Source organism: Plectropomus leopardus, chromosome 13 (genome assembly GCF_026936395.1).
Source record: "Plectropomus leopardus strain MGB_pleo_1.0 chromosome 13, ASM2693639v1, whole genome shotgun sequence".
In the NCBI taxonomy this organism is placed as follows: Eukaryota; Metazoa; Chordata; class Actinopteri; order Perciformes; family Serranidae; genus Plectropomus; species Plectropomus leopardus.
In genome coordinates this window covers 7,620,238-7,644,358 of record NC_142188.1, presented here as the reverse complement: position 1 = coordinate 7,644,358, position 24,121 = coordinate 7,620,238, and the positions used below count along the sequence as shown (strand labels likewise).

Genomic DNA, 24,121 nt, shown 5'->3' with positions numbered 1-24,121 from the left:
ACAAATAGTGAAATAAGTATTTTTTTAAATCATAAAATGCGTCAAATGATCGCTACATCATTTACATATTGCTTACATATTAATTCATCAGTATAAATAACCATATTTAATGACAGAGGGGTTTGCTTCCATAGTGAGCACTTCTATTTTTAGTAAATTCCCTGTTATTAATACATAGGCTAATTATACTTAATTTACTAAAATATTATCCATTATTTATTATCATATTTATTTATTTTATTTTATGTTTCTGTCTCATTCATTCATTTATTTATTCATATTTATTTATTTTTATAATTGCCTTTGTAGCTTTTATGTGTGACTGTCAGAGTCCCGGATCAGCACAAAAATGTAAAAAAAAAAATTGTATTTAACTTTCATAATATTTCATTGCGCCTGTTAAAATGAAAGAAAAAAAGTAACAGAACTTTTATTTGTGATGGAGTATTTTTACTGTTTCTTGGCCAGCATGGCATAGTACTCAATCTCAGATTTCCTGAGGGCAGGGCAGTTGTTGGCCAGTAAAAGATCTGAATAATGTGTCCACTGCTGGATATTAGTGGTTAAATTTGGATTTAGACGGATGATAAAGTGAGAACACATGAAGCAGGCATCCTCGCACATTGTGTCAGAGGGCTGTTTATCTTGGAACAGAAACAGAAATGATAATGCTGGGATCCCCTGAAACCTCTTCAGATTGTCAGGGGCGACAGTCCCTCGAATCAAGTTGTGTACCGGTGCCTCAGACTACAGAGTCTTCTGTAAACATAAAAATAAAATGTGACTTATTAAGTTGTCAGTTTCTGGCAACATTACCACCGCTCTGAAAAAAAAGAAAAAAGAAAAAAACAATTATCACTACAGCTTCCTCTTCTCAAAGTTTTTTACAACAAACCGGGGGCAGCAAATCCACATTTATGCTCCCAAACTCTGTGTTTTATCTGGGAACTTTATGAAATACAGGCATTAAATCTGAGCTTGTATTACTCTTGGCTGGTTGCGAGCAGTACAGTAAATATTATGGCAGACGGCTGGGTACTATGGAGTGGGTCTGCGCCCATATGTTGAGCCGGTAATTGTGGCAGGCTTCATTGGGCCTGAAGCTTGTTTGTTTGTGGAGGTCTTGTTGTGAAGGTTGTTGTTTGCATTGTCAAATAAATCAGTCACACTTTTCACAATTGTTTATTATGTGAATCAAACAAATTTGGAGGCACAATTCATATTACATGCTGTTTGGCAAAAATGCCACAAAGGTCTGTTGAGGTTACCATGGTACTAAATAAAGCTGCAGCTGCGTCTGCAACTGGTTTCCCCTTTATGAATATCAGACTGTGAGGATCGGCCTTCGCTGTGTCTTTGTCAACACTCAGTTTTGTCTTTTCAACACCAATCAGATATCAGTCTATACCCAAAATCTGACGTGTTGTATTGTTGTAAACATATTTGAATGTTGCCAATAAACCAAGGCCAAATAACCAGAGTCTGAATGGAAAATGTGGGATAAAAATGGCCTCATCTGCCTCAAAGTTGCAGGCATAAGAATTTAATTTGCATCTGTTTTAATTCAACATAGTTTCCCATTTTGTTCTCAGTCTGTCAAATACCGGAATACCAGTACATAATATTAGGTTTGGCATTCTTCAATCCAAAATAATCAGCCTTTTCCATGCAAAGACCCCCTAAGAGACATGAGCAAAGACATAAAAATACTTTGAATAATGGTTTGCAGAGCTGGGGACATAAATCGATAAAGCATAGTCTTGCAGTATTTTGTGTGGTAGTATTGTATGAATACACGGAAACAAAGTGTTGATTTTTTGTTATATATCTTATTAATATTGTAAATACAAATTAAACATTTGGTAGCTTACTAAAAACAAAAAAAATCAATTAGGGATGCTGATATTGGATTTTTTGCAGATACGCCGATATATAACATCTCATTTGGCCAATACCAATATTGATATATCCACTTTTTCCCTCCTAATTTTAATGATCATCAAGTCTCTTCTGTAGTGGAATTAACATCATATTATGTGTTTTCTTATCGAAGTGGCTCATCAGCGGATGGACATAAAATACAATGCTTTTCAATACAAGTAATATGAATTTATTGTGCAAAATAAGAAAATTGCTTCACCTCAGGGTTGATGTTTTTTACATGTTTACATGTACATCTCAATAAAAATAAAAATCCGTTCTTATATTGGCAGAAATCAGCATGTTGGCTAATTCCAAATTTAATTTTAAAGCCATTTTAAATATGCTGATACCTATAACTTGCCGATGTTATCGTGCATCCCTGTAATCAATTGCTTTTTCAGTCCACAATCCATTTTCCTGCACGAAAAATTATTAAAGTTAAAACAACTTTTTTTTTGTTCGATAAAACAGATAAGGACAGGACATAATTTTACGTGAAAAAGAAATATAATAAATTGCAATATATTGTAACAAATGTCATTGCAATACTCAGCAGATCACAAAACTTTTAAAATCACAGTATTACTGCATCATGACGAAAGTATTGGGATAATATCGTATCGTTTGATCTCTGGTGGTTCCCAACCTTAATAATTTGTGTCTGTACTTTCCAAAAATTTTAAAAAGTTCCATCACCTCCTCCTCCCCTCATTGGAAAAATGCTGAAACCATGAATATGCAACTATTTTTCATTTCAAAAGTTTTGCGTCTTGACACAAGACATCTCCTCCTTCACCGAATGCCTACATGCGGTGGAGGCTTTGAAGTTTCCACATCACACACGTTTAAGTTGAATATTTGACCATAATTGGCTTTTAAACTTGATTCCAAATCATTCTTGTACACACACGTCTTCAGTTCAGAACTCTGCACATACATCATTCTGCACAGTGAAGGTCAAACAACACATTTTTGAGTGAAGAGGAACTTTAAACCTGCATCAAAAGATACGCTCTCAGTTGTTACAGTCAGATGTGAGCGCCCTGACCGCTGCATCATGGCAGAATACTTTTATAACCAATCTAATGTGATAACGGCTTAAGTGCAAAGGTCAAATACGATGCACTTAGGATTTGTATGTCAGTGAGGATTTTTTTTAGCCGAGGAGACTTATGTTTTTGTTTTACTGTGCTTAGGGAGGGAACGCCAGTGTCAAAATCTCATTTAAATTTACACCTCTAATTAAAACACATTTTTCAAACGTGACATTCGGCTCTGAGTAGTCTGAACAGTCTGTTTTTCTGACCTTTCAGACTTGTCTTAGATTGTTTTTAACTCAGTCTGGATTTGTCTTGATTTTGGCTGCTGGTGTGTGTTATGGCGACTTTTCAAGCCTGTTGAAAAACATTAGATTTATACGTTTTTTTCCCACACTTTCCACCTTTGTTTGTTTTGTACTACAGAGGGATTACTTTTATTTTGTTTAGCACATCTGTGTTTCGAGTAGTTAAATATTGAAGGACTTAAATTGAGATTTGTTGCAAATAGATACATCATTGTCTAAGAAACTATTATTTTTGCTCCTGTCAAAACTTTTTTTTAACTGTTCATTGCCTATTTTGGTCTTCAGTCAGAATCAGAAGAGTAATGGAATCTGTTTTGGACTTCGCTAAACATTAGTAATATCATTCCTTAAAACTATACTTGGCATTTCGCTGAGTGCACGTTCAAAAATTTGGCTTTTTTTGCATGCGCCCGTCTCTGTCAAATGAATAATTGCCTCAGTGGTAACAGGTTAGTGACGTGAGTCGATGACTCCAGATAAGTCCTCGTGTTGTTGAAACCAGTCCATGTTTCCACCATCATCGTCCTCTTATCTGTGAAAGCTGAGGAAAGGAGGCACATGAGTAATGTTGCTGTTATATATTTAGCTATGTCATGCATGCACACACATGCACGCACACACACACAGTACGGTTTTCAGAGTTTCCACTGAGCAAACTGTATGACTGCTTTGATGAAGAGGGAAATATTCGCTTTAAAAAATAGAAACTGTACCCTCTTATTTCCGAAATTTTTGACAGGAGGTCGGTTTTGTTTTGAAGTCACGTGTAGGTGGTGCTGTTTTTTAGGCTCTTACTTTGTGAATCACAGACATATTTTTCCAGAAAGGTCAGAGGTCAGGGAGGTCAGGAGGAGCCATTTAGGATTTGACATTTAATCATTTGGTTATTGTGTATTTTACTGTTTTTGCATCTTTGCATATGCAGAATTTGTGATGGGATTTTTTCTTATTCTCTTTTTGTGATGCAAAAATAATTTACTCTCTTCCTGCACTGAGTTTTGGGATGATGATGTCAAATCGCTCAAGAGCAAATGTTTTTAATAAGTTGAAAAGAAGTGAAATGTTGAGATTCTTGAACACATTTCTGAAATTCTGCAGAGCAATTTCCAGAAAAAAGCACTAGATGGTGCTTGTATACCTCCTTGGTATTGTGTGTGTGTGTGTGTGTGTGTGTGTGTGTGTGTGTGTGTGTGTGTGTGTGTGAGAGAGAGAGAAATTGAGATACAGTAAGTAAAGTCAGTATAGATGGGTGCAGAGAGATTTGTGCAGAAAATGTTTTACAGAGGCGCTGTGCTGTTGGAATAGTATTTTGTCATACACAACACACATGCACATACACACATGCACGCGCACACACACACACACACACACACACACACACACACACACACAAGCTGCAGTGAATTACAATGCTTGATTATACTTGATTCTGCTGTGATTGTTTTCATTTGGAAGCAGTTTATCAATATAGAGAATTGGGGAAGCCAATCAACTGTGTTTCTTTGATTGAACGCCAGAATCTGTTATGAACAGACGACCTGTAGTCTGAGCCTCCACTTCCCTTGTTAAGGCACATTTCTTGTTTCATCAAAACATCAGCAGATATTTAGCCACCGCTAATGATAAATGCAAGAGAGTCCAGGGCAACATGTGTCATCTTTGAGGCAAACTCTCTATCATTTAGTGAATCAAAAGCAGTGCTTTTTGGCAGGAGAGAAATTCGAAGAAAACATTCAGACGCCCCAGATTATTCGAGCTGATATAAATATGCTAATGTCATTGTGGCAATTTTAAAGAAACAAAAATGTCAAACATTCACCATACAGCCAAATTAGGGCTGCACATTTAATTGAAGTATTATCAAAATTGCAATACAGCCAAGTGCGATATCCAAACTGCAGGAGCTGCAGCTTTTTGATACAGGGGAAATATGTCACAAAACACCATTAAAAGTGAAGCACTGTGGTGCTGCAGAGATGCTGCGGCCTACAAATCATATTCCAGACACAAGGAAACATGCTTATTTGTTACTGACCCCAGCAAAAACCATCTTTTATTCTGTAAAAATGAAATGCAAAAATGACAGCTCCCACTCACTTGCAATTTATCAAAAAAATCTTTTTTTTTTGGTATATTGTGCAAAGACAAAGACAAAAGCACATAACTAGCAATTACTTCAAAAAGTGTGTTATAATAGTGAAATATAAATACTCAAAATGCTTTTTCATTACCTTTTTTCTCCCTGACCTGAGTTAAATTCTGGGGTAAATGCACATTCAAATTTTGATGCACTTTTCCCCTCAATCATTAATAAATTGTTAAATCTATAAAATGTTAAAAAAGAAAAAAATCATATTGTCCCTAAAGCCCAACATACCATCATGATTTTCTAATATATTAAATTACAGGGACATTAAACAGAGAAAAGAAATATTTATGAATAAATATTTGCATTCCTACAAATGCAAATATTTGCATTTTTCTTCAACAATTGTCACATATTTTTGTCAATTAATTTTCTGCCTTTTGACCCATCAATTATTTGAATAATCATGTAGAAATGTATTTTATTTATTTATCAGTTTCTCTCCTCAGATGAACATGAGCGTTGTGATGCCACACACAGCAGACAGCACATTTAGGCCTACAGGCCATTGTCATTTTAGTGGCGTAGCTGTTGTCAATGTTAAACAGGTTAACTGGAACCGCCAGTATGGATGTAACAGCGATTTAATCAACAGTTAGCTACGTTTCATGCCTCCCTTTAATGCATTCAGCTAATCTTGGGGGTATCCCCATTGCTCCGTCAAGCGAGCTGTGTCATATCACGCTGCCACGCAAATCCACGCCTGGGGGGCGCCGTCTCCTGCCCGTCTAAAAGTCACCGTAACACCCTCTGTCACACTGAATGTTAGCATTTCTCAGAAGTGATAGTTAGACCACAGAATAAAGGGCATGGATGTGTCAGCTTCAATTTGAATATGAGGCATCAGCCCTGCGCTGCCTTGTGTTTTTACCCGCTCTGTGATTCCTCCTCCTGCGAGCCTTTCCAAGCCGTGTCACGCCAGAAAAAAAATGATTGCCAAAGGCTGTTCAGGGAGGCGAGAGGAAGAACAGTTTAGCCCGGATTCTCCGAGCTAGCTTGAGTCTTTCCCAGAAGCCTGTCTCTTCACCTAACTACCTACCGCCTTCTTCTATTTATCGGTTACGCCTGGGTTGTTTAGAAGCAATTAAGGAGCTAATTGTGGAGATTTCTGAGGACGGGGTATTATAGTAAAAAGTAAAGAGCTAATGGCTAATTGCCCAAGCAGCTGCTAGTGTTTATGAAGGAGGAGCGAACATGCCAGGGGATCTACCAGGCGTAGACAGCAGTGAGGACAAGGTTTGTGTGTGTGTGTGTGTGTGTGTGTGTGAGGTAGGGGGGGCTCATCATTGCTGTGGATCCCAGGGACGGTTCACACTGGGCAGATGCCAGGTGAGTGAGACAAGCGGGAGAATACGAAGCTCAACTCAGAATAGTGTCTGCATAAATAATAATCACCTCTGATGGCCTCTGGTGCTGCATCTCCGAGGAGTCCATGTTTGTATGTGAAGGGTGTTTCCTAGTGTTTATACCACCCCCCGTCTCCCCCGTTCTCCCTCACCCATTCTGCCAGACCCCCCTTTGGGCTAGCAGTGCCTCGTGGATGACAGTTAGCATGTGGCAGAGCTCTCTGAAGTGGAAGGGATCCAGGATGCTGCGTTTCTGTGCCAGCTTCACCAAGCTGGGATTTCACCCATTTCACAGTGTCTGCCAACGGCTGGGACTGTGAATGAAAGCATTTGAAACAATGCCTGGTTCTGCAGTGTCAGATCAGTGGGCTTCGGCAGTGGTTAGATGAGGCCTAAGGTGGTTTGGCGGCCATCTGTAAGAATCCCAGCATCCCCTTTTGGTCGCATGGGGCGAAAAGGAAGTGCTAAAGGGCGTCCAACTGCACTTTCAACCGGCAGTGTGGATGGTTGAGATGAAGAGGAGAAAGAGGAGAAGAGAACATCAAAGCAGGACAGTTGGGGTCTCATTTTCATTTGGCTTTCTGTGTCGTTGGCAAACATGAGTGGTGTGATTTCAGGATTCTGAGCAAGTCAAACATTTGCTGACCGCAATTCCCGGTTGATTTGAATCCTCCATCAGGGATAGGGAGCACAGTAAGGGTTTTGTAAAGGGACAGTTCACCCCCTAAATCAAAAATATACATTTTCCCTCTAACCTTTAGTGCTATTTATCAGTAGAGATGTGTATCGAGAGCTGGTGTTGCTTGTTACTGGTACGTGATTGGGTCAGTACTTGAATACCCATAAGCTCCATAACAAATGGTGCTGTTATTAGTATTTGTGATATAAATTATGTACCGTTAATTCTTTCTAAACTGATACTGACCCGACCTTTTATCTGTTGATCAGGATTGCTTTTAATCACGTTTGGTTGTGTGCTGCTATGATATCCCATGTGCCTGTTTGCCTTTTTATTTTTTAATTGTTTTGTACCACCAACTGGGGGACAGTAAAAGCTCTGACCTGAAGTGAAGTGAACTAAAACCTAAACAACGTAGATTGATAAATAGCACTACAGGTAAGAGGGAGAATATGTATTTTTGATTTTGTGGTGAACTGTCCTTATATGATTGTGGGGTGATTTGTCACAGTTATGTTGCCATCAGATAATTAGGAAAACCATAATATTTGCTGCTCTACCGATCGGGTTTGTGAAAAACATCCAGTGGGAATGACATCAACAGTACCACCCAAAATATTTTGACTGACAGATGATCTCTGGAGAGCAGAGCAGACAGCAATGATTAGCTTAGCAACAAGGGTGTGGATCTCAGACTTAAGCAATACCTTAACTTTAGTTTAAAATTTTCATCCTTTTTTATTAGGCTAACCTCCAAAACTTCTGTCTGTAATGAAATAACATAATTTTAGTATATCCAATTAACCTCTGTCTCGACCCCCCGAGGGCTTCACTTAACATAGATTCAACTAAGGTTGTCTCGGCTGCAGCTCTGCTTTAGGTGTTACACATTAGGTGCAAGACCTTTCTGTCGTGAGCTCCGCAGTAGATACCATTAACGGGCAAACCTGCAACATACTAATGGTAAATCTCTCTATATGTGCCGGCAGACGTCATGTAACATGTAGGCGCAAAAGAGGAAGCCATTTTGCAGAACTAAGACGCAGCAGCAGTCGTGCAGGAAGGCGAAAGCGAGAGAGCGCAGAGGGGCGGCGTGTCTGCGTTCAGCTCACTGTAGCAGCAGCCTACTTTGACTGCTCATTTATTCTGTTTATAATAGCAAAGCCGATGATAAATGTCCCGCAGAGTGCACATGTGCTAAAATATTCATCAATTGGAGGCCCCCTAATTTGCGGAGGAGGAAAACCAATAAATTCAGATGTGAGCGGCAGTCATGTTATATTTATATGAATATGCAAGACCATGGGTGGGACATTAAGATTAATCTGGCATGTATGCGCTTTTAACCAATGTTCTTGTGTTTGACGGAGACACTCGAGAGGAAGGTGAGGAGGTGCCAGACAAAGTGCTTTCTTAAAAGACCTCCATGAAAATGCAACCACTATTTTCCCTAATGATGTATCCTGAGTTTTCATGGTTAATGTCAAGATACAAAAAAAGTCAAAACTTAATATGCATGATCCTCTCTGATTAAAGGAAAAGTGCGGGCACTGCTCTTTCCCTTCATTTTGATTTTCAAACATATATAATAACATCAAAACTGCCCCTCAGCATTTTGGTTATGGTGAAATTTGATTTGTCATCATCATGGCATCTGACTTGTTTCCTCCCAAACCACATGGTTTAAAATCCTTGATTAATCAGTTTTCTTCAGAGCATTTTTTTCGTTGCACTGTTTTTTGCTTGCACATTTTTCTAATTTTCCTCCCTTCTCCCTCTCTATTTTCTGTCCTTATCTCTTTTTTCTCCTCACTGTATTCTTTGTCTCTCCCACTCTTTTCTTCTCTCTGTTTTTTCTCCCTGTGTGTGTTTTTTCTCACCCTTTCTGCTCAGGTGTGTGTGGGGGCCTGGAGGAGGAGGACGCGGAGGAGAAGGAGGGGGGTTTCTCCAGTCGTATACCCTGCAGAGCCACTCTCTCCTGGGGTAAGGATGACAGGAAGTCAGCCAGATGGCACAGAGCAGGTCTGCAGTATGTGACCTCCTCTCTGGAGAGGCAGGAAGAGAGGAGGAGAGGAGGGAGGAGCGAGGAGGAGGAGGAGGAGGAGGAGGAGGGGGGAATGAGATTAAGGAAAGGAGGTGAAGAGATGGAAGAAAGATGAGCAGAGGGGAGCCGACCGAACCTGTAATACATCAGTGTTAGCGTTTGTTCCACCAGTTAGATCAGCAGCACTAAGATTGTGATTTATGGTGATTTATGTTATTCTAAAGCAGGAGTCGATAACATTTTCATATAAATACATTTGAACTGTTCTGCTTTATATCACTAAATAATACAGTAGAGCACAGTGATTCAGCATGTAGCCAATTACTGAAGTTTTTTTTTTTTTTACATTAGCTGTTTAAAAAATCAGGTATTTGGTGGTCTTTCTGTGGAAAAAATGTTTCTGGTGAACAGGAAGTGATGAAACGGAAAAAAACGTAGGCTAGTGAAATGCTTAAGTTTTGTAATAGGCAAAAAATGTTTCCCCTATTGCTGTAAACACTCATAAATGCCCCAAATATGTTTCAATCCACATCAGGAAATAGTCCCCAAGAAATGGACTCTGTATTCTTCTTTGAGTAACATTTGCCAAAAACAACAATGCCCAGCTATTTTAGGAAATTATTTAGTCTTTTTGGACACCAAAACAATATAGTTGTGACCTGTTTTTAAAGAAAAATCCACTAAAAGAGCTTAGGCTGCGTTCACATGGAATCAGGCAGACGATAGATGGTCGACAGAGGATGGACAACAGCTTCTAAATGACACAAGAATGAAAAAAAAACAACTGTCCGGACTCAGAGCGGTAAAAGCGAAACATGCGTGATGATATGTTGCAGTGGTGACGCTGAATTGTTTATAATGTCCAATAATTTTCCAGATTGGCCTTTGTTTTCTCATCGTGTAACTGTAGTTGTTAATTTCATCAAGAAGATGGCAAAAAAGTTTAAGATCTGCAATGCTGTCTGCTCGGCCTCATCTAGTTTTACTGTCCTACTCTCATCCAGTAATAAGATATCCATTGGGCCGTCTTCCTTATGCTGGATTCCATGTAAACGCGGCATTAGTGGAAAGTATAAGTGAGAGTAAGAAAAAAGAATAAGAGAAATACCAGCCTTATCTTTAAAAAGAGACATTTAGGAGCCACTCACATTGTTTGATTGATGCATGATCTTTGGTAGGTTTAGTGCAGAGATGCAGAAACAGTGTAAAGTGTAAAGATAAAACTTTTAAAAAGACTGATTTAATAAAAAAAGTTACAATTGTGACTGCATGCTCGGCAGATGTTGGAAGGAACATCAGATAACACAGATGGGTCGATTTCTTCCTGCTTCCACTGCAATTTAGGAAACAAATATACTGTAACTCAAAACATCAAAAGATAGTTTGCATCTCCTGCTCCATGTCCCGTCCTCCAAATTCAATCCTGTACAGAGTCCGTACAGTAGTTTGGTGACCTGAAAAAAAAAGACACAACTTTATTTCATCCAGTTGGAAGTCGACATCATAAGTTAACAGCTCCAATTTGGTATTGACATCCTCAGTGTAAAGGGGGAAAAATAAATTGACAAATTTCCCCATTTATTATTATTAACATTCCCATGCACACACAGATTTGCTCATCACATTGCACAAACTTCCATTTCATGCACAACTCCCCGTCCACCCCAAACCAACCCCGCCCCCCCTCCCTCTGTTCCCCTCCTGCCTGGGGTTGCCTTTGATCTAAATTTGGCCTCAGTAGAAGTCTTGTACACAGTCATTTTCATATGGAGGCTTTGAACACACTGATGGAGGGCCGTCGCCGCCGCGCTCACTTTTATCCTCCGAGCCCTTTTCCCTCGGAACCCGGCGAGCATATGGCGAACACCCCTCACCGGAGTTTCCTACAACAGGAGGGACCGCCCACTCTTAACATCTCCTATTCCCAGAGTCCTTCCATCACTCTGGGTTTAGAGATGTTGGAAATTAGTTACACTGTTGTAGCTCTGACAGCGACGCTTACGAGGCAAAGTTTATTTTAATAGACTTAATAGACGCAAACCTGAAAAATGAGCAACATAAATATAAATGCGGTAAATTGATATCTTAATCTCACCCACCTGCTCTACTTTCTTCTGAGTCTGGTTCTATGTAGGCGGTCGTCCAAGCGAACCACCAGCTGACACACTTGTTTAGATATTATATATTGCAATATTAAATATCTTTAATATTAAGGGTCGAAAACTGGATTTGCCCCTCGCAGATTTTTCATTTCTGCAAGTGCGTTCTGGGACATGAAAGATCACCTTTCTCGCTCTGGTCTTTCACTTTGCTGAAACAGAAACCCGCCCATTGTTTGCTTACAGAGAGCTACAGTCTTTGGGTCTCCTCGTCGCGAACTGAGGAGCCGTCATCTGTTGCCAAAACGTCCGTCAAGAGACAACGACCAAAGCAGATCCACTGTATCAGAGGCTTTTCGTCAAAGCGCTCCGAATGAATGAATACCTTTTGAAAACCGATGTTCCCCTGATGCTCGCAGAGTTCAGTCTGAGCGTTGTGTTTCCTCTAAACGGGACAAAGATTTGACAGTCATTGTTCCCCACAAAGCAGTTAATGAAATTTTAGGGTTTAATTTAAATATTTTTCATTCACCTTTAACCCTTTTAAACCCAGGAAAAACTGTTTTGAATTCTTACCAAGAAAAAAAAACTACCTAAAAATAAGCACAAAATAAAGAATAAAAATAAAATAAATGTAAAAACAAAAAAGTAAGAAGTAAGAAAAAAGTATTCATTTGGGGTATTTTGTTATATTTTTCCTTAAACATAATTTTAAATATAAAATTATTGTACTTATGAATATCGTTTTGGGAAATTTTCCCTATTGTTGAATAGTTTCCTATTAATCCTCCCTAAAAACATTTTTTAGGTAATTTTATTGTCATATTTTTCCATTTTCTTACTGTTTTTGGAACATCTCTTGCCAAGTTGGTCATTGCCCTTTATTTCTCCCACGTTTTCAAAAGAATTCAAACCAATTTTTCTGATGTTTCAGAAGATCAAATTGCTTGTGAAAGGCATCTGAACTCAGAACAAGTAAACTGATGTTGATCCAGGTTTCAAAGGGTTAATAAACGTAAAGGAAAAGTCATAATCATTTGGAGATTATCAAAAAAAGAGGTTTCCAGGTAGGACTTTTATAAATACCATTGACACTTAATAGTATTTTTGGGCTAAAATAAACTAATATGAATACTTCTACTTCCCTCTCGTGTAAAAAAAAAAAAGATTAAACCTAATTAAAACTGTCTAGACAGTCATTTTATTTCCTCGGTTTGTGGGGATAAAGATTTTAATCTCTCCATTCCTTGTGAGGGCTGTTACCCTGTAAGTCTATGAACAAAAATACATGTGTACTCCGGAAGGGATACAGCATTTATCTCATTACCATTTCTTAAATGTTTACAGCCATTGTCTTCTTTTACAGTGCAAACACCATGCCGTACATGTAAAAGCGCTGCCGGGGTTGTTTTCATGCTTTTATCTTAAATACATTCTTTCCAGATTGTTCAGCCCTAGAAACTGGTAATTACCATATATTATCACCTCCACTAGCTCCACCACTAGGGTTGCCATGTTTGAGGTAATTATATCACTCCCAAGTTGTCTGTATAATCACTTAACAGAAGAAGCAGCTCGGCATTTGTGGGAGCTTTGACACAAACAGAGTAATGTTTAAAATATTTCCTTTAGCCTGCAGGGATGCACAGATGACAATATTTTATATTCACAGGAATATGTGAGCTGTTGGCTCGCCATTATTGCATTGAATCTTCCTGTCAGCCTGGTCTGGGGATGTTTATGTCATAATCTATAAACAAAATAAGACAGAAGGACAGTGTACATCACCTTAACAACAACAGCCACTTTCAGGTGGACAACTGGCAATTGATTTGAATTGCGGAGATATGTGAAAGCAGAAAACTATTTATTATTGTTGTCATTTTCAGCCACAACTGTAAGATATAAAGTTAAAAATGCTGGTGCTGTCTATCTGACACTTCTGCTGTGCTTTTTTATGTACTGTATTGCATTGCTGAGGTCTTTGATAAACAAAATCTACCAGCACTAAAGCATAAAAATGTTGTGGACGGAGGCCACAGCAAAATTAGCCAATTCTCATTCCCCACTCATCAAACACAGCAGCTTGGTGAGTGATTTGGTGTCAGAAATAGATGCAGAAAGGCATTTTTTGTGGTGCTATGATACAGCACAGTTTGCTGTGAGTTCATAACGCAGCTGGACGGCATCTTTTGCAGTGATATGATACGCTGCTAGACGTGTCAGTATTAAACACTACTGATTATAATGTAGTTTAAGGACCTAGAAAGTCCCTAAAAGGCGGGCTGGATGAAGATTTATGAGTCAACCCAACCCCGGACTTCCAGCTGGGAGCCCGCTGTTAGCTTCCTGCATGAATGTCGAGCCAAACCTTGATGTTGTATTTTCTAAACCTAACCTTTTTTTAAATAAACATAAATTCGAGGCGTTTTACCAATGTACTTTTTTTAAAAAAAATACTTTATTCATGTAACACGCAAAAACTTAACATTTCCTGTGAAAATGATTGTATTTTTTGAAAAGACACGTCTCATTTAACAGTGTTAATCGACACGCTGTCCCAACATCAACAAACGCAGGAGGATATCTAGGGCCTAAAATGTAGACAAGAATGTCACTGATCAAGTGGTGATATTTGACAAGTTGGGATGAGAATGTGCTGGCAAAACATATTTTAGCCGCCTTAAAGGCCCACCTAAAAAAATCAATAATAATTTAAGTGTATGCTATATTTGAAAATTGTCACCACACCAGCAACTCTTCTCTGCGAAGTAAAATTGGTGGCTGTGAGGACACGGCTTCAGTTTGACAGCAAGGTAAACTGGTTAAAATATTTTAAATATAGTGTGTACTAAATAGGATTTTTTTTTAGGTCGGCCTCTTTTCAGATGGTTAAAAACTAACCAAATGAGACAGCGTCTGCTCAGCACCGTTTCACTTTATGTACGTGATGAAGGGTTTTCTACCCAGAATTATTGTAAACAAACTTCATGATTCGGCCTGTAGAGGAGACATGCAGGAACAGGCGGTAGTTTGGTTTGGAGAGTAGTTGTGTTGATGTTGACCTTTAATTCAAGTCTCAGTCTGCAAGTTTTCTCCTGTGCTAACAGCATGACCATTACAGAACACCTTCACCAAAAACATGCGAAGAAGACAAGAAAATATGTTTTTTTCTAATGTTTTGTGATTTTCTCTGTGTACTGCCACTGTGATCTCAAACCTAACAGCATCATGGCGAGACTGATGTATGTTTACGTTGGAGAAACGATGTTCAGGCAACAAAGCTGAACATAGTTTTGGAGTGAAACTGCAGGATAACATCTATTCTTATAACCTAACCTCTCCCTTACCCTGGGCCCATTTGAGGCTTTTTTAGATTGTAAACAGCACAGCCATGTTGAGACACATCAGTCTCTCTCCGAGCACCACAGACACCATTATCATTCCAGCGCTTATTTCAGCTGACTGTGATATTGTGCTGCATTTCCGTGTTTGGTGTTGTCTGGTTCCATCGCGCCAGCTGTTGGGTTATTTATAACTGTGGTTGCTGATCTAAATGAGCTAGTAATTAGGCAGCAATGCTTTTGAGGAGACATCCGCTCCTTCCCATCCATCCAACCATCCCTCCCTCCATCCCTTTCTTTCGCCCTCGCTCTCACTCTCCCTGCTGTCCCCAAACACACCAGGAGACAAGCGGGAGATAAAGGGGAGACTTGACTTCACTGAATAATTGAAGGGGTTTTTACAAGTGAAACAGCTCGCTATCTGATCCCATACAGGCAACACACAGGGCCCTATCACAGCTTAACAGATACGCACGTGCACACAAATGCACAGTGGGTGTCATCAGGTCAAAGGCAGAGCCTAAAAAAAAGACAGACAGTTTTTAATTGGCTGCAGCCAGCAGCATCACCTACTGTCAGCACGCTGCTGACACATTAAAAGTTCACCCTGAACCTCTCCAAAGAGAACAACAAAACTGAGCTACTGGTGTGGCGTCAACACACACCGTGTGTTTGTATGTTTTCCCTTAGCCTGAACACCACCACCTCCCTGTCATTACAAAAGAAGGCAAAACATGCCTGGAAGCCCGGTCCCCCTCCCTCCCCGCCTCTCCCCGGTGGGCACCCCTTTACCTCATGCTAATTTCCAACTTTCAAAGCTTGTAAACTTTATCTAATTATACACAAGTCGATAGACTCCCTCGCCCAGATTTTTGGCAGGTTGCGGTGTTAATTTATGAAAAACAAATCTGAAATATGCAGATGTCTTTTGTTTGAAGCAGCTGTTTGGTCCTGTTGCCAGGTTTCAATCAGGCGGTCTCGGGGGACGCCTGCATGTGCGATCTGTGGCCAAGGCCCCCCGTTTGATGTCTGACAGGGACGGAGGGACAGGGCTTAAGCGCGGGTGCTCACCCACAGCCAATCTTCAATTACTGTACAGGATGTGCATGTGTGTATGTGTGCTTGTACTGCTGTTGTTTGGGTGTTTTTTGTGACAGTGACATAATATTGCAGTTTTTTTTCTGTTATATAGAAAAGTAATAATAAACAATGAGCTGTAATGTTTCATGGAACAAACATCAGATGATTCTTGACTCAAAAATGGTCTATTTTGTGAAGAAAGGTCCCAAGGAAATACAAAAACAGTCAGGGAATGAACTTCAGGCTGAATTTAAGGCTTGTTTTCCCTTAAAATCATTATCATAGACAAAGTGTCCCTCTCATTTTGACCTTTTCCTCGTCTCCTTCCACAGTTCCTTCCCGCCTGCATCCTCAGAAGATTCAGCAAAGCAGTTAACAGCACTTTCATCTCTCCTGCAAAATATGTAAGTAAGTGAACCGTGTCACAAACTCACACATGAACTTTGATCCGTTTTATAATTTGAATTAAAGGGATGCATCTCGAGGCTGCAGAAACACTGAGACAAAGTTTTAACCGTCGGGATGCCAAGGCACATTTGCATCGACCGTGTTCTGACAAACGCTGTCAGCCGTATTCATTGCTAATTTATGGCGCTCATTAAGTGACGCGGAACACACAAAAAATCGGAGCAATTATCATTTATCTTGATATATTATTTACTAGGGATCATTTTCCTGCTTGGTTGGGGACTGGGCTGAGAGAGACGGAGGGGAGGAGGTAGGAGAGGAGCTGGGGTGTGAGGGAGGGAGGGAGGACCACAGGGGTTTGGAGACAGCTGGCACGAGAGAGGAAGAGAGAGAGAGAGATGGGGAGAAGGAGAGATGGAAGACAAGAAAGAGACAATGTGATGAGCATGTTTGAAGCGATGAGGGTTTTTATGACGAGGATTTATTTAAGGCGGCACCAGGCATGATTTTGTGTAAAAATATCAGCCTAAATCTCAACATGTGGAGCAGAAAAGTCCTTATTGAAGCCAGCTGTGCAAATTAATGTCTTGGGTACTGGTTGGGAATGCACAGGATTAAGATTAAAAAACTGGACGCACCATTTTCTTACATATTATACAGTATACTGAGACTATACCAATTACATGTATAATAATAATATAATAAATGTGATTATAGAGCCAAGTCGTATTGTTGAGAGCACTAACCATCAGTTTAGTTCAGCATGCTTTGATTAATCCTAATTAACTCTTTCAGGGTGCACTGCAGCTTTCCACAAACATGATAACACGTCATGCTGGCATTATAAATATTGCTATGTTTAATGTTGTAATATCAGTAATGCAACATTTGTTTTGACATCAGTTTGACTATCAGGAACAACTAAGGGCTTTTTTATGCTACAAATGAAGACAGATGCACGGAGCCTTCTGTCCGAACGCTGCTTTAATTTCGTCTGTATTTGTGCACACCAGAACTTATGGTTACGGGCGAAACAACAGGCCACCTGAGATTGTGGAAGAAGTGTCGCATAGATATGACTGTAGGAGACGGAGAAGAAATTTAAAATTCTCCGTCCACATGTTGGGATGTATGTAACGGTTGCGCAGAGCGCCACCGTCTACAACACTACCTCCGTTTTAAGGTGCATGATTACGACGTCCCCCTACGTCGCCTCATTTGTTGTCGTTTGAAACTTTAGACTCTGTCCTCTTGTGCCATTTACTGGCTTTATCTGTGTCATCATAAAGGACGTGTGGAAGAATGAGGCAATGACACTGAAACAGACGTATCTATTTTCTTACGTAAAGGGAATATAAGTGGGCCTTAAGACTGTCACTTATAACACTGGCAGCCCATCAAGCCTTTATGCTGAAATAAGATATACCAAGCACTATCTTCTTTAACAAAACATTACAGACTCATACGGATCCTTCTCAGTTATCACTTATGACCCACTGTAAGTGTGTTGAAGTATATTTTCTACAGAGACTCTGCCCTCTGCTTGTAGTTTCTTATTTTCTATGTTCGGGGCGTTTATGGTCATGTGCCCCCACAGCGCTCATGTGAGGTCGGGGCTTTACAAAAATGTAGCAACCAGGTGTCAGACTGTAAGCAGCACACATCCAAGAGAAACAGCGTGAAAACCCCCACAAATAATCCTTTAAGGTCTTCATTTATATTCGTTTATTTATTTTATTTTATTTTATTTATTTATTTAAATTGTTTTCAGATCCCTGTTTGTAAACTGACAAAAGTATTTTGAAGACACACCCCAACATTTTGGTTCTATTTATGAAGTTTGTTTTTCCCTTTTTTTAAATTTAGTTTTTCTAGGTTCAAGGTTCACTTTATTGGTCCTTTTTGGATTCTGTATTTTTTTTACTTGAATTCACTTTTGTAGCATCTCTGAATGTATCTGTGATTAACAGAAGGCTCTGTAAGGATTATCTGTTTGGACGTTGTGAGAACTAAATAAAAACAGTTTAAAAAAACACAAATAGTGAGGCGAAACACAAAAAGAGATTGAATCTAGGGTTGGATTTTACTTTCATTTTTGCTTTTAAGTGTGTTTACAAACCATAACCAACAATCCTGTACAGTTTTCCTTTAAACTTTACTTTAAAACAAAAGCAGGTAGCTGGAGCTTCCACAGTAAACAGAGCAGAGGCCTTCAGTCTCTTTCAAAGTCTTCTGTATGATTAAAGAAAAACAAACAAATGCAACCACAACTCCAACCGGCAGAGACGTCCTCCTTTCAAGTAGGAAATCTTAATTTTGAAAAACATAAACAGCACAGCCGGTGTGGTAAAGAGTCATACACATGTCTTGATTAATCTGTTTGTTTTACATAATGATACCTATCCAGTATATGCTTTAAAAGTTACTGTATGAGTGCAGCTGCCTACTGTGTCGTAAGTTGCATGTATTTCCACATTTTATTGAAAATATTGAGAATGGGGGCTGATTTAGGAAAGAAATTTTCTGAAAGTGTTTGTGGCAAAAGTTTTTCATTTAACACGCAGAGCAGCAGATAATTTTGGTCTCTGATGTCCTGATACGTTTCTTTCTGCTCCTCATTACAGCAGAGCTGGCTGTTAGTCACAAAATCCTGGCTGCGATGGCAGTGTAATTAACATTATGAATATTGTGCGTCCCCGCCTTGTTTTTCTTTCTCGCCACCCTTTGCATTTTTCACTCTCTCTTTCTGTTTTTGTCGTCTCCATCTCTACTTAATCTCTCTCAATCTTTCTCTCAGTCACTGTGTCGCTTTCTCTGGAGGTCTGTTTATTTATTGCTTTCACTTTCTTTCCATTTTCCTTTCACACTTTCTTTCTCCACCCTTTCTTTCTGTCTCTCTCTGGTTCTCTGCATCCCTAAGTTTTTCCCCCTTTTGTGGCTCGGTGACAGATGCCTAATTGAATGATGAATGGCCCTTTATTATGCTCTAATTGAACTGCGGGCTCTCTGATTGGCCGACGCTTGAGCGGCTGGGCTTGTGCGATTGGTTGGACGGATCCTGTCGAGGGTTCAGGGGTGGGGTGCTGGTTGGGTGAGCGCGAGTGGCGGCTGGCAGGAGCGGCAGCCCTACTCTCCATCTGTCTCCTCACACACACACACACACACACACACACACTAACACAAACACACACCGTTAATAGTGATGAGCAACCTACCCCCCATCACCCCAGCTTTTCTTCTCACCTCGCTCACAAGGGAATGATGTGGGTGTGACAGAGTGCACACACTCTTGTGAATCTTAATAAATTATGCAAATGGGCAAAATATTAATTAGAAGCTTTTTTTTTGATATTTTAGTGTCTTCTGATCGCTGTCACTTTGCCCTTGTGGTACTTTTGTCCAGCCTGATGCTACTCGACTCTACTTCCTCGCTCCTCCCCCTCCTGCTTCTCCTCCCCCACCCCCCAAGCAATCTCACACATGCACTCAAACACACGTTTAATCGCACACACTAGCAAGGACACATACATGCACTGAAACACACGCAGCCCACGTCCGAACACGCATATACACACATTAGAGGCGCAAACATACGGACACACACTGGTGGGTGTCTTGGACCGGCCCTGACCTGACAAGCGGGCGATGAAGATTAATGCATCCTCTCTGAGTGACAGGCTGGGGAATTGAAGGGCAGAGGGCCTCGTTAATCAAGAGCCTGACAGGTGCCATTCAGGCCCTCTGAACAACCGCAGCTCCCGCCACCCACACACACACTCACACACACACACACACACACACACACCCATTAAGACACAAACATAAAGCCTCACTAAAGCAAACCTACACACATTCCTCACTATCACAACCCTCGCTCTCTTTCCTCCTTTTCCTACCGCATCCACTTTTCCAGTTGAGCAGGCCGGCGTTAAGCACAAGCAGACTTAATCATGCACTGCCAGAATTAAAACTCATTCCTCAGAGCCAGGCTGCCGGCACGAAAATAAGAAAATCAATCGGGCGCTTGGCAGGGCTTGCCCATACTCACCGACTACGGGTGTTTTCCGTGCTCATTTGTAGGGGCCTTGGAGCTGATGGGGCCCGAGCGGGGCCAGGCTTTATGATCATTCATTGTAATTTACCAATAACGCCATGTCCCGGGATCATTACCGGCCAACCATTAATGATTAATTGGCTAATTCTCCCTGAATCTCTTGGATTCATGTCCAGAGGAGTAGGAGGGGACGATGGATCTGTATTATCTTTGGCTAAATAAGCTGACTTAATAAAGATATTTTTGAGCAGAGAATTTGAAGTGTGGCTAAATGCTAAGAGCTGAATGCTATGGCAGGAATACTTAACTTGCTTTGCTTGGAGGCCACTTTTGCAAAATGAAAGGATGCCAGGGGCCAGTTTCTAGAATTTTAGGACTTTTCTAAGGTTTCAGGACATAGACTTTTAGCATGTTTCTAGGACTTAAGCATGTTTCAAGGATTTTACCTGGCACCCCCATCGTGAGCCAGATTTGGCCTGTGAGCCGTAATTTGATTATCACTGTGTTATGGTTTTTAATTGATTTCACTTACTAAATCCAATTTATAAGGTACGGATGAGGCTAAAGAAGGAATTTTAAGCTATAAAATAATGTAGGCACATTGTTTAAACATATTGCATCTCAGTATTTTCAAGCCTCTCATGTTAATTCATGTGATGCGTTCAATTTCTCATTGTAAGTGAGGTGCCAGTGAGCAGCACATGGAGTGGAAAAAGATGGAGTTAACTTGGATAAATGTAAAATATCACTACAGAAATGTGACAAATTTATGTTTTTGTAATAACCAGGCAAAAGAGCAATTCTGCCTCAGTCTCTATAAGGGTTAAGCTGTAATAATGAGGAGGCACATTCCATCATTTCTGCTCTCCACAATAAAACCAAGACCTTCTCCTGTATCTCTTTACCTGCCTCCGAATGCTCCAGTGCATTCATTTTTGCAGTCTGCTTTTATTAGCTAATGGAACTTAATATTTCATGAGCTATTAATGGAAACCCAGCTTGTAATTAGCACTGTGTTGGAGAAATACGGGCATGTATCTTCATTAGGCATCCCAGCAAGTCTTTTCATCTTCATTACAACCACTCCGCATCATTTTTCACTCTCTTATTACGCCTTTGTTTTTGTTACCCGCTTGTCGCCGCATGCTCGTTATGCAGTGGGATGGTGGTTGACGGCGACAGGGTGCAGGGAGAAAAACATGGCCTTCTTATACCGATGTTGAGTAACAATCCAGGGAGGGTGCTCTCGAATCAACCCCCCTAATATCGTCACGTTCTGTGATTAAGGTGCAGCAGGTTTGTGTTTTTTGTTGTTCAATGTGTATAAATATTGATAACGATGCCATGAAACTACTCATTATTTTATTCAGAGACGGCAGTGGGTGTGCGCCCAGCTCTTTACTCTGCTTCACATGGATTTACAAAACCTTTTGTGTATTTCAAGGCTCAGAAAGAGCCTGAGAGAGATGAGAAGGTATTAAGCAAATTGTGTTCAGATCATTCAGCACGTAAGCTCTCCATCTCAATGACGCAGCCACATAGTTAATGACAGACAAGACCATTGACCTTTGGACACTCTACTCACTGTAATAGTATTTGAAATGTCAAGCCCCCATGTAATAAACTATGGATATGCCTGTAGATGGTGTTTTGACAGGACAAATTACTCTAGGGAATGTAAAAGAGACATTTTCTTTGAAGCTTTTTGATTTTTTTGACATGTCGCCTACGCATGGCGTCCCATATTGCATGTGATGTGATTATTGCTAATTTTGCATAAAAAAACAGTCTTAAATAGTTGCCTGTAAGCCCTGCAACAAATTGCTTAAACCATCCTCCATATTTTCTAAGTGTCTTTTACTCTCCAGCAGTCAGGTGTGATTGTTCGGAGTTTATCGCCGCTCGTATCTCGAAAAAACACGACAATTTCCCGCCAAAGGCCTCAAGGGCGCGCATCATTGTAAGGCAGCCATTGGTCTTTACCATGGCGATTCATGGGGCCTCTATTTCCAGTTGTATTATCTTAATTGTCCTGGCAAGTATGTTCAGCGGTTATATTATCAATTTATGGCCCCTCTTGCCACCCCATTAATCCAGCCGTTAAAACACTGTAACCAGTGGCTCAAACTCTCTGCGAGAGGAGCATAAAGCTGTCCCAGGATCGCCTGTGGCTCTGGAGGCAAGATATTGCTCTGATAGAAGAGGGAGGGGTGCTATTTTTCTGCAGGTATCTTTGTCATTGAGTCAAATGATTATACATTGAAATAGAGGCAATATAGAAAAAGATAATTTCTACGTTTTTACTATTGTGATGGCACTGGAGAAGTTATCATCATTCCTCATTGTTAATAAAGGCTTGTGGATATATCTGTGAGGATGGCAACAAGATTACGCATGCACATTGCATATTATTTGAGGGATAATGTAGAGCAGGTTGTTTTTTTATTCATTGCAGAATATATCAAAACAGACAATAGAGGACAATAGAGCTGGACTGCAACCCCAGCAGTGTAAACAAATCTAACAAACAGCAAAATGTATTGAATTAAACCTGTTTAATCATTCAATCATGACTTTGGCAACTTAACTCAAGGTCCACATACTAGTTTTTTCCAGACTTTCCACCACATCTAGAGGTCATTCACATCATACACATCGATCTCTCTTGATGACCACCTGTTACTACGTGACAGAAGATGAGATTTTAATGCTAAGAAACAGCCCATTCTGACTCCCAACTAGTCAAATACTGCTGCTTTGTCAGTGATGTTGCCGTCTTACACCAGGTTTACACTGGATGCGGAAGTGTGCTGATATGTTGCCAGCGATTCTCCTTCTCTACTCCTTTCCAATCACATGGAGAGCTCTGTCCCTGTCCCTCTGTCCTTGCTTGCTTGTGTGTCTCTGGCTGTGTGTTTGTGTGTCTCTCTCCCTCTCTGTTTAGACACAACTGACAGGCATTGTGGAAGCACTGGAGGCATATTTGATCATTTATCATGATCAGAACATGTATTTCATATCTAATATATCCATTATATAGTTCATAATAGAGGATTTAGTGTGTTTTCTTGCCAGATTTGCGCGCGGAAAAAATGGACCAGACACGGAAACTATCGTCAGCCTGCTGTTGAGCTCGGGGCCGCGGCGTGTCCAGTATTCATGGTCTGGATGCTCAACATGGGCGCAGAAAGCAAGCGCCCAGTGCTCCATGGAAAACTGGCATGCTTTGCGGCCGTTCCTCATCCAGTGTAAACTCAATGTTACACTGACACAGGACGCACCTGTGGCGGTTTGATACACACCTGGCACCTGATACACACCTGGCAGCAGGAAGCTATCATAATGTTAAGAGCAAGAGAGAATTTTAAGCCAACTCATGATTTTTGTTTTCTAAACCTGGCCACCATGTGTTTTACTTTAGTTGTGAGGCTTTTGTTGTTGGACTGTATGCATGCAATGAGTAGAAACTGTACATTTTCGATGAAAATGGAAGTGTATTTAAAAAATACATGCATGTAAGATGAATGTCCATGGTTACATAGCATGTCATATTTATATGTGTAGGTCCACTGATAGAGTGGCAAAATTCAACAAGTTGGAATGAGAGCGTGTTGTAATTAAGCAAATGAAGACTGTGAGATGCATTTGAAAGC

At 40.3% G+C, this 24,121-nt stretch overlaps 1 protein-coding gene across 1 annotated transcript in view; it reads left to right on the top strand.

Annotated features, from left to right (window-relative positions):
- The window catches only part of LOC148187658 (uncharacterized), a 24,659-nt gene extending 538 nt beyond the window's left edge, over window positions 1-24,121 (top strand). Inside the window, exons 2-4 of the mRNA XM_088086812.1 lie at window positions 9,333-9,422; window positions 16,339-16,410; window positions 23,544-24,121. Coding sequence (XP_087942938.1) covers window positions 9,333-9,422; window positions 16,339-16,410; window positions 23,544-23,720 — 339 coding nt within the window. The 3' untranslated portion in view covers window positions 23,721-24,121. The remainder of the gene's footprint in view (window positions 1-9,332; window positions 9,423-16,338; window positions 16,411-23,543) is intronic.